At 38.8% G+C, this 17,645-nt stretch overlaps 1 protein-coding gene across 6 annotated transcripts in view; it reads left to right on the top strand.

The window, feature by feature from the left end:
• LOC121078999 (ubiquinol-cytochrome-c reductase complex assembly factor 1) overlaps positions 1-16,985 on the top strand; it is a 55,138-nt gene extending 38,153 nt beyond the window's left edge. For all 6 annotated transcript variants that reach the window (XM_040575787.1, XM_040575789.1, XM_040575790.1 and 3 more), the window contains 3 exons: positions 10,221-10,298; positions 11,714-11,827; positions 15,801-16,985. In XM_040575787.1, the coding sequence (XP_040431721.1) occupies positions 10,221-10,298; positions 11,714-11,827; positions 15,801-15,935 (327 nt within the window). In that variant the 3' untranslated portion in view covers positions 15,936-16,985. The remainder of the gene's footprint in view (positions 1-10,220; positions 10,299-11,713; positions 11,828-15,800) is intronic.
• The last annotated feature ends 660 nt before the right edge of the window (positions 16,986-17,645 follow it).

The raw sequence follows: 17,645 nt of genomic DNA on the forward strand, positions 1-17,645 counted from the left end.
CACTATGGTGTTAAATCTCCTGACCATCTCCCCTAGTTTTTGTGTTTCAATTGCCTCTAGTGGTTTATGGAGGGAGATGGCTGGTAGCAGTCTTAGAATCAGAGAATCATCTTGATTGGGAAAGACCTTTAAGATCACCAAGTACTACCATCAACCTGACTACCAAGTCCCGTCACTAAAGCATGTCCCTCACTGCCACATCCACACACCTCCTAAATACCTCCAGGGACAGGCAGTCTACCATTTCCATGAACAGCCAGTTCAATGCTTCGCCACCACCTCTGTGAAGAAATTCTTCCTAATATCCAATCTAAATCTCCCCTGGTGCAACTTGAGACCATTTGCTTGTGTTCTGTCCCTTGTCACCTGAGAAAAGAGACTGACATCTGGCTGGTCCTGCTGGCCACGCTATTTCTGATGCAGGCCAGAAGGCCCTTGGCCTTCTTGGCCACTTAGGCACACTGCTGGCTCCTGTGCAGCTGGCTATTTACCAGCACCCCCAGGTCTCTTTCCTCTAGGCAGCTTTCCAGCCACTCTTCCCCAGGCCTGCACTGCTGCCTGGGGTTGTTGTGCCCCAGGTTCAGGGCCTGGCACTTGGTCCTGTTGAATGTCATGCAGTTAGCCTTGGCCCATCGACCCAGCCTGCCCAGGTCCCTCTGCAGAGCCCTCCTACCCTCATGCAGATTCACAGTTCCGTCTAACTTGGTTTTGTCCTCAGTCTTATTGAGGGTACACTCTCTTCTCCTGAATGCAGCTCTGTGCCACTTCAGTTGTACAAATCTTCAAAGTACGGTCTTAAATTCTGCTGCAGAAGCAATGTCTTCATGTTTATAATGTACCTACTGCAGTGCCTAGTAGTCTGGCTAGGTAAGTGGATTGCAAATGTTTATGTTTTTCTTAGAGCTCAGTTTATTTTGTTACTTCATTTTCTGACTTCTCCAGCCCGTTTTATCTGTTCATAAAACTGCCAGTTCTATGAAGTCCATATTTTTGACTGCTTTTGCTAACAACTCCCACTGTAAAATAAATGGTTCAAATACAATGCATTCAGTAATTGCAGTGCTGTCTTTCATGCTTTTTCCTTTGCTGTCTTTTACTCCTTTAATATAAGCAATGTTTTTGTACACATCTAAGCAAACTTTTCTGTTTTCCGTGCTGTTTTGGGGATCTCAGTAGATTCAATTCTTTCTATTCCCTTGTTTGTCCTCAGTTGTTTTATCTTCTTCTTCTGGTTCAGATCACGCACAGCACTTGCTCTTTCTCTGTTGGTATTAACTAGATAATTATTGTTACGCTTCAGTTAGAACTTGAATGTTTTTGTCTCCATATTCAAAGGGTAGGAAATAATGCAAAAGATTAAAACAATTTCGCCAAAATACCAGCATATCTGATCTTACAAAGAGATCTATGTTGCTAGCATCATGTTGATTTTCAAATTAATCAGATGGCCTTGCGGCCACAAGAATGACTGAACATAAAAACGGAGATTCAGCTCGTGGTATGGAGTAATGTGGATGGAAGACTGTGTCGCTAAAGTCTTGGTATATGTAAAATGAGCAACACTGATCTGAGTTCATTTTTGGATGGCTTGGGCATAGATGTCATAACTCCAAATGTATGTGGAGGGTAACAGAAAGCAGCATTCCTGTGAATGACCAGTTGTTCTGGGAATATCACCTGAACTATATATTCACTTGTCTAGTTCATGCTAAAGGTACTAACGTTTTCTTCTATTTGTAGCTGTTAAATGAAGACTTTGTGTTTTGAAACTGAGGATATTAGAGACACATTTAGTTGATGGAAGTTGGTGGTGATAGCCCAAGAGGACAGAGCTATGTACAAGAAGCTTGAAAATAAAGTCTGAGAGTATCCTAAATTTCCTCTTTTGTGTTTCCTGTTTAATTCTGTACTTGCAGGGGAGAAGATAGTGCATATCTAAGTTTCATCTGTGTTATATGGGAAACTGCAAAAAGAAATTTTTGCCTTTTTAAAATCCTTGATCACTCTTAGGATCTTCTGGAAGTTTATTTATCCACGGTAGCATCAAGTCTGAATGAAATACAGAAGATGGAAAACTCACGGTATCTTACCACGCGGCTTTTTCATGGTTCACTTTTCTCCTTTGCCTTTTACTTGAGGGCAGAACTAGGGTAGAGAAATAATTTTTGTTCGCTTCTGAAAGGTTACAGTAATAAAGAAACTCTTGTTAACATCAGAGTATATGGCAGGCAGGAGTTTTCACAGTCTGGCATTGTTTATTTTACCAGCAATTTGGAACCTTCTGCACTCTTAAAATATTGGCAAGAAAATATTTAACTGTTAACTATTCTGTGGCATGCGTGTGTTTGAAGCCCTGGGGAGGAGGAGTGCTTGGGGAAATTGGGTTTTTCTCAGCTTATGATTGAAACCAGAAGGTGCAGAATATTGGTAGAAGGTGAGAGTATTGTGACTTCAAATTTCAATTTTACTCGAATGTAGAACTGATGGGAGAATGCCAGGCAGGTCACGTATGAGCAGGGCTGTGATAGGAAATAGTGGGAAGTCTGATGGAGCAAACACAAATAAGCCAGGCTGCTGGACACTACAGAAATTAATTTCAAAGTTAGATAGTGAGAGTGAGTGTTTGCATTTGTCCTGACCTCAGCCACTGGATAAAGGTTGTAGCAGTACTAGGTGTTAGCATCAAGGATTAGGCTTACTAATTGCATGGAATCTAGCAATTATTCCTCAATTTTGAAATGAAATAAAATGAACTCTTTTTTGTGTGTGGAGGGTTTTATTGGAGAGGAGATGGCAACTGCTTTGGGGGACATGCTTGTTCCTACTCAACAGAAACTTGGAAACTTCTTGGAGAAAGATTATTTTCCCCTGGGGAAGAAAATAATTAAGGAAAACATGCTATTTGGTATTAACAAGATCATTCTTGTATTTGTGCGTAAAATGTAGCCTCTTCCAGTAAGATTACTAAAAGCTATGCTAAAGATAGCATTTTTTTTTCTATTCACGCTAGCTTATTTCAGATGAATTCCTATGAAGTCAGCAAAGTGACCCGATGATTGGAATCCAGGATCATCTAATGGGCTGTGGCTGTCTTGCTGCAAGTTAGGACAGGAACAGATACACAGAAGAGGTGCCAATCTCTCTGCAAATATCAGTAAGAAATGAATGAAATGGAACATGTTAAGTAGTCATCTTCTAATGTCAGCTGAAGATCCAGTATACGACTTCTAACAGTGACCAGAGATAGTTCGGAAAAAGTATGAGAAAGAAAACAAATGTGTAGCATGACTTCTGGTATGTCCTCTCAGCATTCACTGATGTGTAATATGAAAGTTGCATAAGGACTGTCATATTTAGTGTCTACTAGCAGAGCAGTTCTCTATGAACATGTAGTCCTTTCTTGACCCCTTTCATATTTTTTGCGTATTAATGTACTGTGACAATGACTTCTACAAATTAACAAGAATTTTTTCTCTACATGAGAAAATACTCCTGTTTGTTTTTAACGTATTGTTTGGACATTTCACCAGCTTCTTTCTACATCTTGTTTTATGAGAGGAGTAATTCCTTATTTACCTGCTCTATACCACTCATTGTTTTACCTTCTCCATCTTCTTTCTCATTCCTTCATGAATACTACTAATGAGTCCTCTCATATGTCTAATCCTCTTGGTATTTTGTGTTTTTTATTTTTTTATATCTTTTCTGAGATGAAAAAGTATTACGTGCAGCGTTTTATGTATGGGCACACTATGGATTTGGGGTGGAAGAGGTTCCTCTTGTACTACATTCATGATATTGTATTACGTTCATAATAATTCATGAAACTTACTCGTCTTTCTCCACTATTGAATGTTGAGGTGAAATTTTGGAGATATCTCCATTAAAAACTCTTTAATTTCTTGAATTGTAGCTGTTAAGCAAGGGTACGTTGTTGTGTAAATTTCTGTAAATGATTGCTTTTTCTTAACGTCTACTACTAGTACCTTTATCAGCACTGAAAATTATTCATAACTATCTGCGATTGTTAATCAATTTATTATTGTGTTTTTCTACTACTTTGTACTAATGAAAGTCAGGATTTATCAGTCTGTACTTCCTTGGATCTCCTGAAATAATTCTCACAATTGACTCTACCTTTTGTGGCTCTGCAATCATATTAAAAGCTACCTAATATTTTTCATGTAGTTTAGAACTTGAGGAGCACAGGGATTTTGTTGTTCTATATTTTTGTCAAGTTGTTTTAAATCTTTTTCTATGAGCAGATTGTACCACATGGAATATGAGGGACTCTCAGAATGCTGGGTGGTAGTGAGGTGGTGACAGAGCTTTGTTTATTCACTGCCTCATCCAGTGAAACATCTTGGCCATCAGATGAAACTAGTAGGTGTTAGTTTAAAGAGAAACAAGCAGGAGATGGTGGTTCTCCTCACGGGTAGTAGACAAGGGAACTTCTTGGTGAAGCATCTTGTAGATGCAGAAAGTTCACTGGATAAGTTGCTTGAAATAAAGACCTTCTGAAGATTAGTATATAAACAGATCTCAAGGGCTGAGAAATGCCCTGAGCTGAAAGTGGTTGGGAGAATGCTTTGAGGAAGCACATATAATCTTGCACTGTTTACTTCTCTTGGTGTATCTGGCTACTGTTGTGTGTTGGGTGGACCCTTGGTCCGATCCACTACATTTCTTTCCTACTAAAGAGTGTGTGGGACTTCCTCATAGTTATTCAAGTTTGTCTCAGTAATGAGGCCAACTTTTACAGGATCTCTGTTACCTGCTCATGTTGAATACCTACCCTAATAATTTATTTAGCTTTACTACTGTCTTCTCCAAGTGCCTCTTTTAAGCTTCTTTGTGTAGCTTCCTTTCAGTTTCTCAGACAGAATTCTTGCTTCTGGTTCATTCAGAAACATTTTAATGATCGGTTTTAGGCTTTTAGCAAGTAGGTCTTTTAAAAGAGGCATTACAGCAAAAACTCTCTACAGCTGCTCACCCTTACAGAGAATCAGCGCAACTAGACAGAGAGCACAGCAATTTGACTTCTCTTCCATGATTTTTCTCTTGAAAGGTTGTCAATGAGCTCTGCCAGCCACATACTACAGAGAAAAGAAGAATTCAGAATAAGCCCCCATATATTTAATATAATTAGGATTGTATTGTGACCTACTCTGCATTTTTACTTGTTACCATGGCAAAGTTTCCAAATTAATAGACTGCAATATAGAAACATACCTCATTTTCTTAATACTAGCCGTCTAGTAGGGGTGGCCGTCAGGTTTTTCTGAAATCTGTAGATAATGTAGTATAACTTGCTTTGCTATGTCTGCTTGAAAAACAGATATGCTCTAAGGTGTGTTATTGATGATTGTACAGTTGTTATGAAGGTAGCAGAGCATGTAAAAGTCTTTTTCCATTAACATGTTTTTATAGATTGAAGGTTTTGGCAGGAACTGGTTCTGATACAATCTAAAATAAGTTTAGCTTTTTTTTTAGGTTAATACAATGTTAAACATTTAAGGTGGCTTTAAAGACTGTTCTCTGAAGTTAATTATCTTCTGTGGTACATTACAAAATTAATGTCTCTTAATTGGAAAATTAGATTATTTTTAAAAGTTACTATTTTAAAGTGTATGGGGAATCACAGCTGCAGCTAATTACAAGCCAGTAAGCTTGACCTTGTTTGCAGACAAAGAAACAGGATGGTTAATAAAAGACTCAAAAAATAAAGATTGGAAAATACTTTCTGTAATATCTGTCATTTCACAACTATGCGAGATTGCCTGAAGGAGCTAGCGTTTTCGTCCCCTTGCTATGGAGGTATTTTTTATCTGTTTTATTAGTTTAGTCTTTTTGATCTTAGCTGCAGTCTCAGTCCCTTTCAAAACTGCTGTCCTACAAGTAATAGTTATGTTATTAGAAGAAGTAAAAGGGTTGTATGCAGTCTTTTCCATTTTATGCCATGTGCATTTATTAAAAGGTCAACAAAAACTTAGAAGCCCGTATATAACTGTATGTGGTTATATTATTTATAACTAATGTAAACACATATAATAAGTCATTCTTTCCAAATGCAGATTTGGAGAAGGTCTGGGGAAAAAAAAGTCTGAATGTTTGAGGATTGGCAAAAAATAATTGTGAATGATTTGTCTTTATGTCCTTTAGGAACTCCTGCCGACACTGACTGCTCTAGTAATCAGAAGTGTAAATAGAAGTGATTCATGTTTGTGGCAGCATGGCTAACAGAAGTCATAGAATCACAGAATTCGTAGAAGTCCTCAGAGTAGACTCCTTCATAACAACAGAAGGGTACTCAGAGCTGCGTGACTAGTTTTGTGCAAGAGATGGACTAATTTTACTGTATCAGCATAAAACACTACTTTGCTACTACAACTTTGACTACTCTGGGAGTACTCTGATGATGCAGTACATCAGTGTACCTAGTGTAAACATTACCTTAACAACCTTGTCTTAATATGAAAAGAGGACTGTGGTGACACATTTACTGTGTACACGCACAAGAAAAAATGCATTCTACAGGAGAAACATTTTATTCTAGAAGGAATGGTATAATGAGAATGAGGAGGTGGAAGCTAAAGCCAGAAAATTCAAATATGAAATGAGATACACATGTTCAGCTGTGAGGGTGATATGCTTTAGCCAAACACAACTTACTGAGCTTAGTACAGAGGGAACTCAGTGAAATGTAATGGCCTGTGATATGCAGAGGGTCAGGCTCTATGATCTAATCATTTCTTCTGGCTGAAATCTCTTCATAAAAAAATCTAGTTCAACCATAACTTATGGCCTAAAGAGAGGAATTGCTGCATGAAATTCAATGACTAGTGCTTGCACAAGGTGAGTTAGAAGTGTCCCTTCTGACTTTATAGTCTATGGTTGGATTAATGTGTTAAAGTAGCTTAAGGTCACAATACATGCTGGCAAAAACCATAACAGAAAGATACTCCTGTTAAAATGCTTTCAAGTAGCATAGCCTGTGGAGATGGCAGCTATGTCCACACTAGTGTGTACTGTGGCCCAGCGGGAACATGCATGTTGAGGGAAACAGTTAATGATCCAGCATCCCTGATACATGGGCTGAATCCTTATGTGGTGCTGGTGTTGGGCTGATCCCATGACCTGGATATCTCTTAGCAGGCAGAGCACATCCCAGCACATTTTCCAGCTTGTCCTCTCTGAGACAGACTTCTCTGCAGCATAAACCAAAGCTGGTAGGTAGGGATGGAGAGGAGATTGATTACGAAAGAACATTCTCCATCCAACCAGAGAGATTAGTATAGAATTATCCTAAAGCACCTTTCTTTTTAACTGTACACCTATATGTATGATAGTTCCATACATGCGTAGTGTATACAATAAAGCAGTGTGGTCTTACTTTCCTAGAGATTTTGTTAGAATACAAACCCTTAAGTGGGACTTGATATAGTAAATTGCCTGATGTAGCAGTACGACTCAGCATCTGGCTGTTAAACGATGCATATTGAACTTGAGGCTGAAGATAAGATTTCTCACTGCAATATAGTAGCGAAAATGCAGTGTGCACGCTGTAGTCTGGCAGGCAGAATGTGGGATCATGGAGTGCTTTAATGAAAAGTTGCGATGTAGTAGGCAGATGTACAAAAATATATATATATAAAATATATATGAACTAAGGTAGTTCTGTGTGTTAATTTAGGTGATGGTACATTAATTTATTCTGGTGACAGTTCTACAATGGATTGTTGCAAAGAAGACAAAGGGGCTGAGTCCCTAGAAGAGCTCCAGATGTTATGGATTTTTTTTCTTGTTATTAGCAATTACTCACTTGGAGTTGTCTAGCAGTTTTTGTTCTTAATAATGAACTGTGGAAGAGTCAGCAGAATCATGACTAGCCAGATCATGAAACTTGGTAGTGGTAAGAACATGTAGAAGTTTGAAAAGAGGAAACATTTCCAACAAACCCTGATTTAGATTTGCTCATTTTTCGTACTTTATAAATAAGTTTTTTTTCCTACAGTGTTTGTACTTAACCTCTGCTGTTGTATTCTTCAGAAGCTGCAGTATTCCTTTAAACATAATTTTATTGCTAAGATACTGCTCCATCCCCAAAGTCACATTTTATATTTTAAACTGTTTGTCTTTTAAGATGTATTTATTACCATGTTTGTTTAACTTGGTTATCTCCTTCATCAATCTGTTTCTTGCTAACTTAAAGCTGCTGCTCTTTGTTTTCAGTATAGAGGGCTGCTTCCCTGGGGAAGTATAGTCCAGGACTTGTCTCTGTAATGGGACTATTTGTTTTCTTTGCCCCTTGCAGTTGCCTGCTGTAACATTTGTAGTATGTGTTAAGTAATCCTTGAGGTAACATTTTTATTATGTCATAAAAAGTGCGTGGCAAATATATAATAACTCATGGAATTTGTTTGTTTAAAAATGGAAGGATAATTTATTGAGTGTGTTACATGAGACCTGCTCCCCCTTATTAGAGCTGTAGAAGTGCAGCTTATTTAGAAGTATGTTCTATTGAGAAAAACCACGATCTCTGACATACACAGAAAGTTTGAGCATGGTTGGGTAGAAATGACATCATAGTTTATGTACTCAATAAAAATTTAATTAAGTCATTACAGAAGTTGCAGTCATCATTTAACCCTCTGATTTCTTATGGTTAGTTCTTTTTTTTTAAACATTCTATAATAACCAGCCACCAAATCTTGATAGCCTATAAAATATCTGCATGAATTTTAATAGCTTATATTAATGGGAAAATATGAGTAACTGACATAAAAGGAATTTTCCTTGTGTTTGCACTATATGCATTTCTATAAAAATTAACTGATGAAAAAAGATAGTGGTTTAATGGAAGAATATTTAACTGGAGATTTGCTAGTGTGGCAAAAACTAATTCGCATTTAGATAGAAAAGCTGTTGCATAAGCACCAAGTTGAGTACCCTTAAGGATGCTAAGAATTTAGGACATGGCTCGTACTTTCATAAGTGTTAAGATACTAAATATGCAAGGTTTTCACAGCTTTTCTTTAGCCTTGTGATAAGCTGTACATCAAAAAGCAGTAATGCTCAGTCCATTGTAGAACTGACTTTCTACCCTGTATTCCTGTTGACAGTTTTTTTATAAAACCTGCCTCCAAGATGCAGTCTCATAGATGAGTATTCTGCTAGTATGCAGGTATGAAGATAATTATCTTTGCGCGTGAGGTCTGTTTAAAACAAGAACAAACAAACAAATAAAAACCAATGGAAGCATAGCTCAACCCTCAGGAGAAGAACCGCTTATTAAACCATTCTGTTGATAGAAATAAAAAAATACAGGCAAAAGAAGTAGATGGTTTGCCAGAGGGAGGTGCACGTGAGTTATTTCAGCCCTCTCTCTGCTGATCTCCTTTCGTTCTGTCTCAAGCTCATATAGGGGTTAGTTCTGCAAGCCAATGAGTGGCTTAGGCTATACCAGCAAATATTTAAGCAATTGTTAAATTTAGTTAAAAGTCAGTGTGGAACTTAGGCTGAGTCACACAGCATAAGGGGAACTATCTGTGTCATCACAAACTGAAAGAAACTCGGTCATAGTGAATGACTAGTGCATCTGAGTTTCTACTGAGATGCTATAGGAACAGAATTCATGTGATTCCCAAATGTACAAGTCAATATTGAGAAGTAATATTAAGAAGTGGTAGGGATACTATCTTTAGTATTATGGTATTTCTACTGTGACAGAATGCCCAGCTTTGAGGTCCATGCTTTAGAAAAAAAAAAAAAAAAAGAGTTGGAAAAAACTCAGTTTCTAAAAATCCTGTACGAATGAATCCAAGCTCTGGAAAAGCAGCTTAATAGTTAAAATGCAGAGGAGTCTTCATTATCTTACTCTATACTGCTACTGAAAGGGAACAGCCTTGCCTTCACTCTTCACCCAGTTGTATCTTTTCCTCTGTTCATGTGGCTCTGTGCCAGCACTGGTGGCTGAGGATTTTTCTGCCATTCCTTGACTTTATAGCCATAACCTTGACTTTGTCTTTCTTTTGTGTACAGACTTAACTGAGCTGCATTGCACATTATTCGAAAATCTTTAACTATACGAACATCATTACTTACAGCCAAATCCTAACTTATATTGGCCAAGGCGCTTTTTCTTCTTTTCCTACTGATAATATTTTTTTCATCACCTCTTCTTTAGAACCCATACAGAAGGTTTTCGCTTTATTTTTCAGATTAATTCTGTTGTTCTAAAGGAAGATTTGAGACGTATGGTAGAAAATTTCTATGCAGCTCTATTTGGATATGATGAGGTAAGAAGGATGTTTTCAGAGAAATGTGCAAGAACAAATAGACCCAACTAAGTCACTGAACACAGAATGTTGCAGATGGGTAAAGCATTTGCTGTATGTATTGTTGGAGAAATGTTACACTGTAAGCAGACTTCTTAGTGATCATCTTATGCTTTGAATTACAGTACTTTTAAGAAAAAAGAAAGCACCTGACATACTGATTTAAACCATTGGACATAGAAGAAGGAATATTCTTTCTTCTGTTTCACTGTCCCTGCTGTCAATAAATAATTTTCTTCCTCTGAGTCCCATTGTACTCAGCTATACTTTGAGAGCAAATAGAGCATTTATAAAGAGTGTGTATATGAGGAAGTATTTATAGGAAGTATCTGATCAATATGGGGAGGCAAAAGTATCACTGTGCGCAAGCATCTATGGGATTTCCAAGGAGAAAATACAATTGTGTTAGCTCTTTTTAGTAGTTATTTTTTTTCCTCTAGTGGATATTGTTCTTCATATGCTCTTATTCACGGGGTAATATTTGCATTCACGTGGTTATTTTGCATTATTAATACATTATTAATGTCTCTTAAATTTAAACTTCATAGAGTTTTGGACAGTGTTATGAATGTGAGTCTTTAATCTAGTTTTAAGTGTTGCCATGATGTGTGTCTGTGTCTGTTTTTTTTCTTTTCTCTTTTTGTTGACAGTCTTTTTGCAAACAAGATGTCAAATTAAAGACAAATGTTGACCTCTTATTTTTAACAGAATATTTTAAAATCCACTCTTTCCTTCGGCAAATGTTGTCAGCAGAGACAGGAATTATGAGACTATGGTGATAACACCATGTAATCTGAAAAGACAACAAAAGTTGGAGAGAATTTATAGAAAAGGTGTTCATGGATGTGATTCTTCTGTAAGCCAAATTTAGTATTAGATTTAACTGGATATCTAGATAGTTCTTGATGAAGAGTTCTCTTTTTCTCATTTAGAATGAAAAACATAAAAGCAAAGCAAAATAGCAAAGTCCTCATTACTTCTCTGCAACATCATATTATGCATCCTTTTCCTCCAGTACATAATTGGAGAATTATACGTCCTCCAATTGTCATGGTCTTCACAAAATTTTGTAAAGTGGTGTTGTCTTCTTTGTAAAGCCAAAATCTTCATGGTAAAGTTTTCGTAACAGAAATGCAGTGATTAGCTCCTGCATTTAGGAATATCCTAACCTAGCTTTTTTTTCCAGATTAACTTGCCAGAATATTTGTTACAGACTGCTCTGTAAATTACTTAATTTAAGGCCAGGCTTGTTTTCCATTCTGTAAAAAGAGTGATGTTGATGCCTTTTCATATGTGCTGTCTGTAGTTGCTGTGGGCTTTGAGGCATGTAATATTGTCAGTTAACAAGTAATTTTTAACCCACCTCTGTACTTTAGGGAATTTTGTCTGATGATCATGTTCTGGCAGCAGCTCTTTGGAGAAACCTTTTTAACAGGAACTGTGAGGACCCTCGGCATCTGGAGTTACTTGTAGAGTATGTGCGTAAACAGGTACGCTACAGCTCATAGCGTGAATTCTCTTCATTCTCTTGGTTGGTATATTGAATGTTTATTTTTGCTTGCATACTATGTAGCTCATTTCTCCTTATCAATATCACTTTTTTAATGCTGATTATTTTTAAGAGAAAAAGTAAAACCATAAAAACTGACTGATATTCATTGTGGTTTGATGAAAAATAACTACAGAGAAATTCACAGAGGACGTGCAAACCTGTATTCTTTTTTCTGGGCCCACGTTATCTTCTGATACTGATACTGATTCTGATACTGAACTTCTGGGACTGAACAAAATACATCAGAAATGGGCTGCAGTTTGCTGTAGAATTATACGTGATGCTGTGGAGTTGGAATCCTTGATAATGAAGTAGCTAGCATGCAGTGATTAAAATTCTTCTGATGATCTTTGTATGTAAGTATGTGAAAGGTTTTGTTTTCCAGTTTCTTTTAGTTATTACTCAGAGGAAAATATATTAAACAGTGTTTGTCCTCTCAACCCTTAGGAAGTTTCTGAACCAGATTTGTAGGAAGTGTTGGGTAGGACCTCGTAGATATGGTCCAGGTGGGTACCAAAGACAGAAAAAGGGTGAAGAGGACTGGAGGAAAAGTATAACTGTGGGACAGAAAATTGAAGTCTAGTACCTCCACAGCACCATTCTCTGTAATGGTTCCAGTGCTGCATTGAGGACCAGGTAGAGACTTGGAGGTGTATTCATTGTGACTCTCAAAAAACAGCATGGGAAGTGAAGGACTCAAATTTGTCAGGGACTGAGGTTGCTTCTGGATTGCTAGCAGGATTCTCAGGAGGGACAGACTTAATGCTTAGGGTTGCTGATGCTTAACATCAGTGAAGCTGTAGGAACATTTAAAACTAAAGATTATCAAGAAGTAAACAAGCATAAAAATATGTAATTTGGGAAAGTATTGCCAGGTAGAGAATTTGTAGCAACTTTGTAGACTTTGTAACACAGAGGATAGGAGAGAAACTGTCAGCAGTCAAATAGAAAACAGTGACCATACAGATAAAAGTGGCACATCAGAGAAAAGTCAGCACAGCTTCTGTGAAGACAGGTCATGCCTCACCAGTCTGTGGCTTGAAAATGTCATTGACGCTGTAGACAGTGAATATTTGATTTATGTAGTCTTTACGGATTTTTAGGAAACTTCCAATAAAGCATCTCACCAATTATTATTTTTAAAAGAAATTGAGCAGTTGCAGGGGAAGAGTGAAGGTACTCCCATAGACAAGCAACTGTGAAATATAGATAATAGGGGTCAATAAATAAAACCTCAAGGTTTAACACAGGAAAGGGTTGACTGCAGAAAGAATTTGTGACAGTGAATGCATGAAGAAACGGCAAATACGGTTGAGTGCAGACAACTGTAAAGTGGTGCACTTAAGGAGAAAAACTAATCCAGCTTTATGTCTATAGTGAAGAGCTCTAGCATGTCAAAAGACCGCACAGGAATAAGTCCTTGAGACTATAGTTTTATTATGTAAATGTCAACTCGATGCTCAGTAGTGTTTAAAAAAAGTAAAACAAATGCTCAGATCTGCTAAGGAAGGAATAGGAAATAAAATTTGGTGTTGTAAAGCCACTTGAATAACCTATAATGGGTTTGACTCCCAACCGTCATGAGACATAAAGAAAAGAAAAAACAAGCAAAGAGGGTTCAGATAAGAGCAATAAAGATGATAGGAAGCAGCTTCTGTATTAGCAATGACTATAATCACTTGCCTGAAAAATAGGGTGAAAGAATAGATTTGTGAAATCTGGAAGGCGTATGGAAGGTGAGTGAGTGTGGTGGTTTCACGCCAACATGTACCTAAACTCTGCCATGCTGCTCTCTCACTCTCCCTCCTCAAAAGAACAGGGGGAGAAAATATGATAGAAGAAAAGCTCACAGGTTGAGGTAAGGACAGGGAGACCACTTGCCAATTTTCATCAGGGGTAAAAACAGACTCAGAGTAGAGAAATTAATGTAATTTATTGCCTGCAACTAACAGACTAGAGCAGTGAGAACTAAAAGCAAACTAAAAACACCTCTCCCCCATTCACCTCCCCTGAATGGCACAGGGGAACAGGGAATGGGGGCTGTGGTCAGTCCCTAATGCTTGGTCTCCACTGCTCCTTCACGGTCACTCTCTGCCTCTGCTCCAGCATGGGGTCCCTCCCACGGGATGCCGTCCTTCCCGAACTGATCCTGCGTGGGCTTCCCACAAGCAGCAGCTCTTCAAGAACTGCTCCCACAAGGCTCCGTACCACAGGGTCCATGTGTCAGGAGCGAACTGCTCCAATATGGGTCCCCCTCGGGTAGCAGCTCACCCCAGATCCCCTGCTCCTGCATGGGGCTCCTCCATGGGCTGCAGCATGGAGATTTGCTCTGCTGTCATACCCATGGGCTGCAGGGGGACAGCCTGCTCCACCATGGGCCTCTCCACAGGCGAGCTTCAGCTCCATACCTGGAGCACCTCCTGCCCTCCTTCTGCACTGACCTTGGTGGCTACAGGGATGGTTCTCTCTGCATTTCCTTGCGCCTCTCTCACAGCTGCTGCTGTGCAGCAGGTTTTTTTTTTTTTTTTTTTTTCCTTCATCATTTTGCTCTCCGGAGGTGTAAACAGCATTGCTCACTTTGGCCACCAGTGGGCTCTTTTGGGTCCCCTGGCTGGAGCTGGCTCTTTTCTAATATGAGGCAGCTCCTGGGCTCTCCTCACAGGGACTGCCCATGCAACCCCCCCACTATCAAAACCTTGCTACATAAGCCCAATAGAGCAAGGAAAGGCTGAATGCAGGTTGCCACAGGTCGCTCGGGTTGCTGAAATTGTACATGGGTTTTAATGTCACTGGCAAGTCTTATTGAAGAGAAGTTTGTCTAGGGTTATTAAATGTAGAGCAACAACCTGAAGCTCAAAATCTCTGTACTAACAAATTTTGTGAGGGAGGGAAAATAAGGAAAATAACATTGCATTCATGCATTGTATTCAACTCCTGCTGGGGAATCTGCTACGGACTGTCAGAAACAGGATGCTGTGCTTAGGTGGCTCTTCAGTCTGATCCTTGTTGCCATTGATGTATTTCCTCTGTTGAGAAACTCCTCGTCAGATTATCTTTTTTTGCTAGTAAACATTGGAAATCCCTTGTGTAAGATGGCTTTCACATGTGTTCTTGCTGATCCTGTCTTTAACAGTGGCTATTATTGGATGCCCAGAGAAGAATGTAACAACAGGGCAAGTGTGTGTGCTGCTTCCCTGGTTGATTCTTAGCAATCTATGCTCAGGCTTCCTGAGCCAGAGGTGGTGTTTTTAATTTTTAATGCCTCTTGATGGGCTTTTTAGTTCCTTTCCCTCACCCCAGTGCTTGCAGTGTCTTGTGGCAGCAAGCATGGCATTTACAATGTGTTAACGCAATGTTATGTGACAACAGTACTTTGCTTAAATGTTTTGTTTGCGTTGCACCTTAAAATTTCATTTGATGCCAATTATTTCTTGTAGTGTAAGAACGAGTGTTCATTCCCTGTTCATCTCCTTCATCAGCCTGTGCGTTTTTGTAAGTCTCAAAAGTTCCCTGCTGGTCAGGTCTTTTCCTACTGGGAAAAGCCCTGGTCTATGTGAAACCACTTTTATGAGAGCGCTCCTTGCAGATAATGGTACTAGCAGTGTGTCATTGGAATTAACTGCTTGGAAGATGAAATGAATCATGTTACTTTGCGTGGCTCTTCTTTGTCCTGTTGCCAAACTTCCAGAGGAAGCATTAGCTAAGGAATTAGACAACCTTGCGCAGTTAACTCCAGTTGATCTGCAGATACTTATCTCCTAGCCTGTCTGTAACGCTTAAGCAGTCATAAATCTTTTTCAGTCTACCTCTCACAAATGGCAAAGTATACCAGAAAGTAGCATGTTCGCGTAGCTCTTGAGGGCCTTTAATGAGTGTCAGGATGCCTTGCACTAACACCCTGTCTCTTGCAGGTGCAGCACCTGGACGCGCTGAGCGGGGAGGACCTGCTGTTGACGGGTGAGGTGAGCTGGAGGCCTCTTGTGGAGAACAACGCCCGCAGCATCCTCAAGCCCCTTTCCCCTGTTTACAATGACGAAGGACTGTGAGAGCATCTCTCAAACCAGCTTGGGAAACATGCCTGAAATTGAACTAGGCAGAGGCTGTGAGGTCAGGAAGTGAAAACTGCTGTTGAAAAAGAGCATATTTAAATAGATGTCTTATCTGTGGTAGCTGAATAGCAAATTGGACAGCCTTACTCTTCTGAATATTCACCTGTGAATAAAGCTAGTTGGTTTGGGAACCTGTGTTCTTTTTATGGCACTGCCTGGTCCTTGCAGACAAATTGCAAGACCTGCCTTCCATCTTGGGAAAACAGATGTTTTACCATGACTTATAATTATCTCCAGAAGCCATTTCTGTCCTTTGCCTCCTTTAGAGAGCTGCTACATACAGACTGTATGGTGTTCCTTTGCTTACTGAATGGTTGTTAATACAAATCTGAGCTTTGCATATTAGATGTTAATATATCCTAAAAGCCTGATATCAAGATGGCATGGTCCATTTTTGCTTTAATAGAGTTAAGAATTGCTTTATCAGGTTCTGAAGGATTTTCCATGAAAATCCTTTTTAGGAACTCTTTGCACAGGAATAGGAAGATGCAAAGAATAATGCATGGTCCCCAGTAATCCTCTAACTCTAGCCATCTTAATGAGGAAAAAAAGTCTGAAACATGGCTGGGCTGTTGCTAAAGCTACCTCAGAGTACTTGATATTTCAGAGGAGCTCTGCCATGCTGATATTTCCATATTCTTTTGAGAGCTGTGGTCTAAGAATTTATTCATGAAAATAACATCTATATTTCTGTCCATGGCTCTTAATGGGATAGGACTGTGCTGCCCCCCACCCCCAATGCAGTGGTCCAGGGTTTTTCAACAAGAGCTGTCAACCCCAATTAAAAGTTTATATGGCTGTGCAAGCAAATTACCCCAACACAGTAATTATGGGAGCAATAGCTCCACTGATTAAATCAGCAGAGGCTGAGGTGTACTGTGTAGGTGGATGGTTCATCAGGCTATTTCCAGGTCAGTGACAAAAACAGTTTTCATTTCTCTCATGTCTAAAATTGTAGTCTGTAATAAATGCCAGTCTGGGTAAAAATGATGTGTATGTGTTTTCTGGGCCATACATGACTGATAAGAATAAGCCCTATGATATTAGGGTGTATTCCTAATAACACTATTAAGCAAAAGTGGAGGAGGATGATTCTTAGTTGATGAAATGTTATTTCTGTTGAAAGTGTGACTGTGCCTGGCTGTGATTGTTCATTATGACGTTGTTTTCTTCATATTGTATGTTTTGTTGAATATTTGACATCCCTCCTCTGTGTGAAGAGCAGTGGGTTGCAGAATATAGGCTCCCAAACACTGGCCTGCATTTTTTTTATCCTTCACTTAAGGAACCTTCTCTATACAAAAAAGGCATTTTGTTATTTTTTTTCCAAGCCGAACTTCCTCAGTTTAACTTGTTATAAAATGAGTCATGTAAAGAAACCCTCTATGTGTGAGGTGTATCCCTTCTCTGTGAAAACATTACAGACCAAACAACTTGCTTGCAGTTTATTTAAGATGCTTTTGTTGAAAGCTGAGCTAAGCAGAGAAACCTCTTATGTGTGAAGTATTATACAGTGTATGTGAGATAATAACACCTTGTAATTCATTACAGCTGGGTTGTATTTACATAAAAGAAGGCTGAGCTGTGTAGGAATTTGCTGATTAATTTATTTTTAATGGGAGTGAAGTATACCAAGTACCAAAATAA

Source organism: Cygnus olor, chromosome 16 (assembly GCF_009769625.2).
Source record: "Cygnus olor isolate bCygOlo1 chromosome 16, bCygOlo1.pri.v2, whole genome shotgun sequence".
In the NCBI taxonomy this organism is placed as follows: domain Eukaryota; kingdom Metazoa; phylum Chordata; class Aves; order Anseriformes; family Anatidae; genus Cygnus; species Cygnus olor.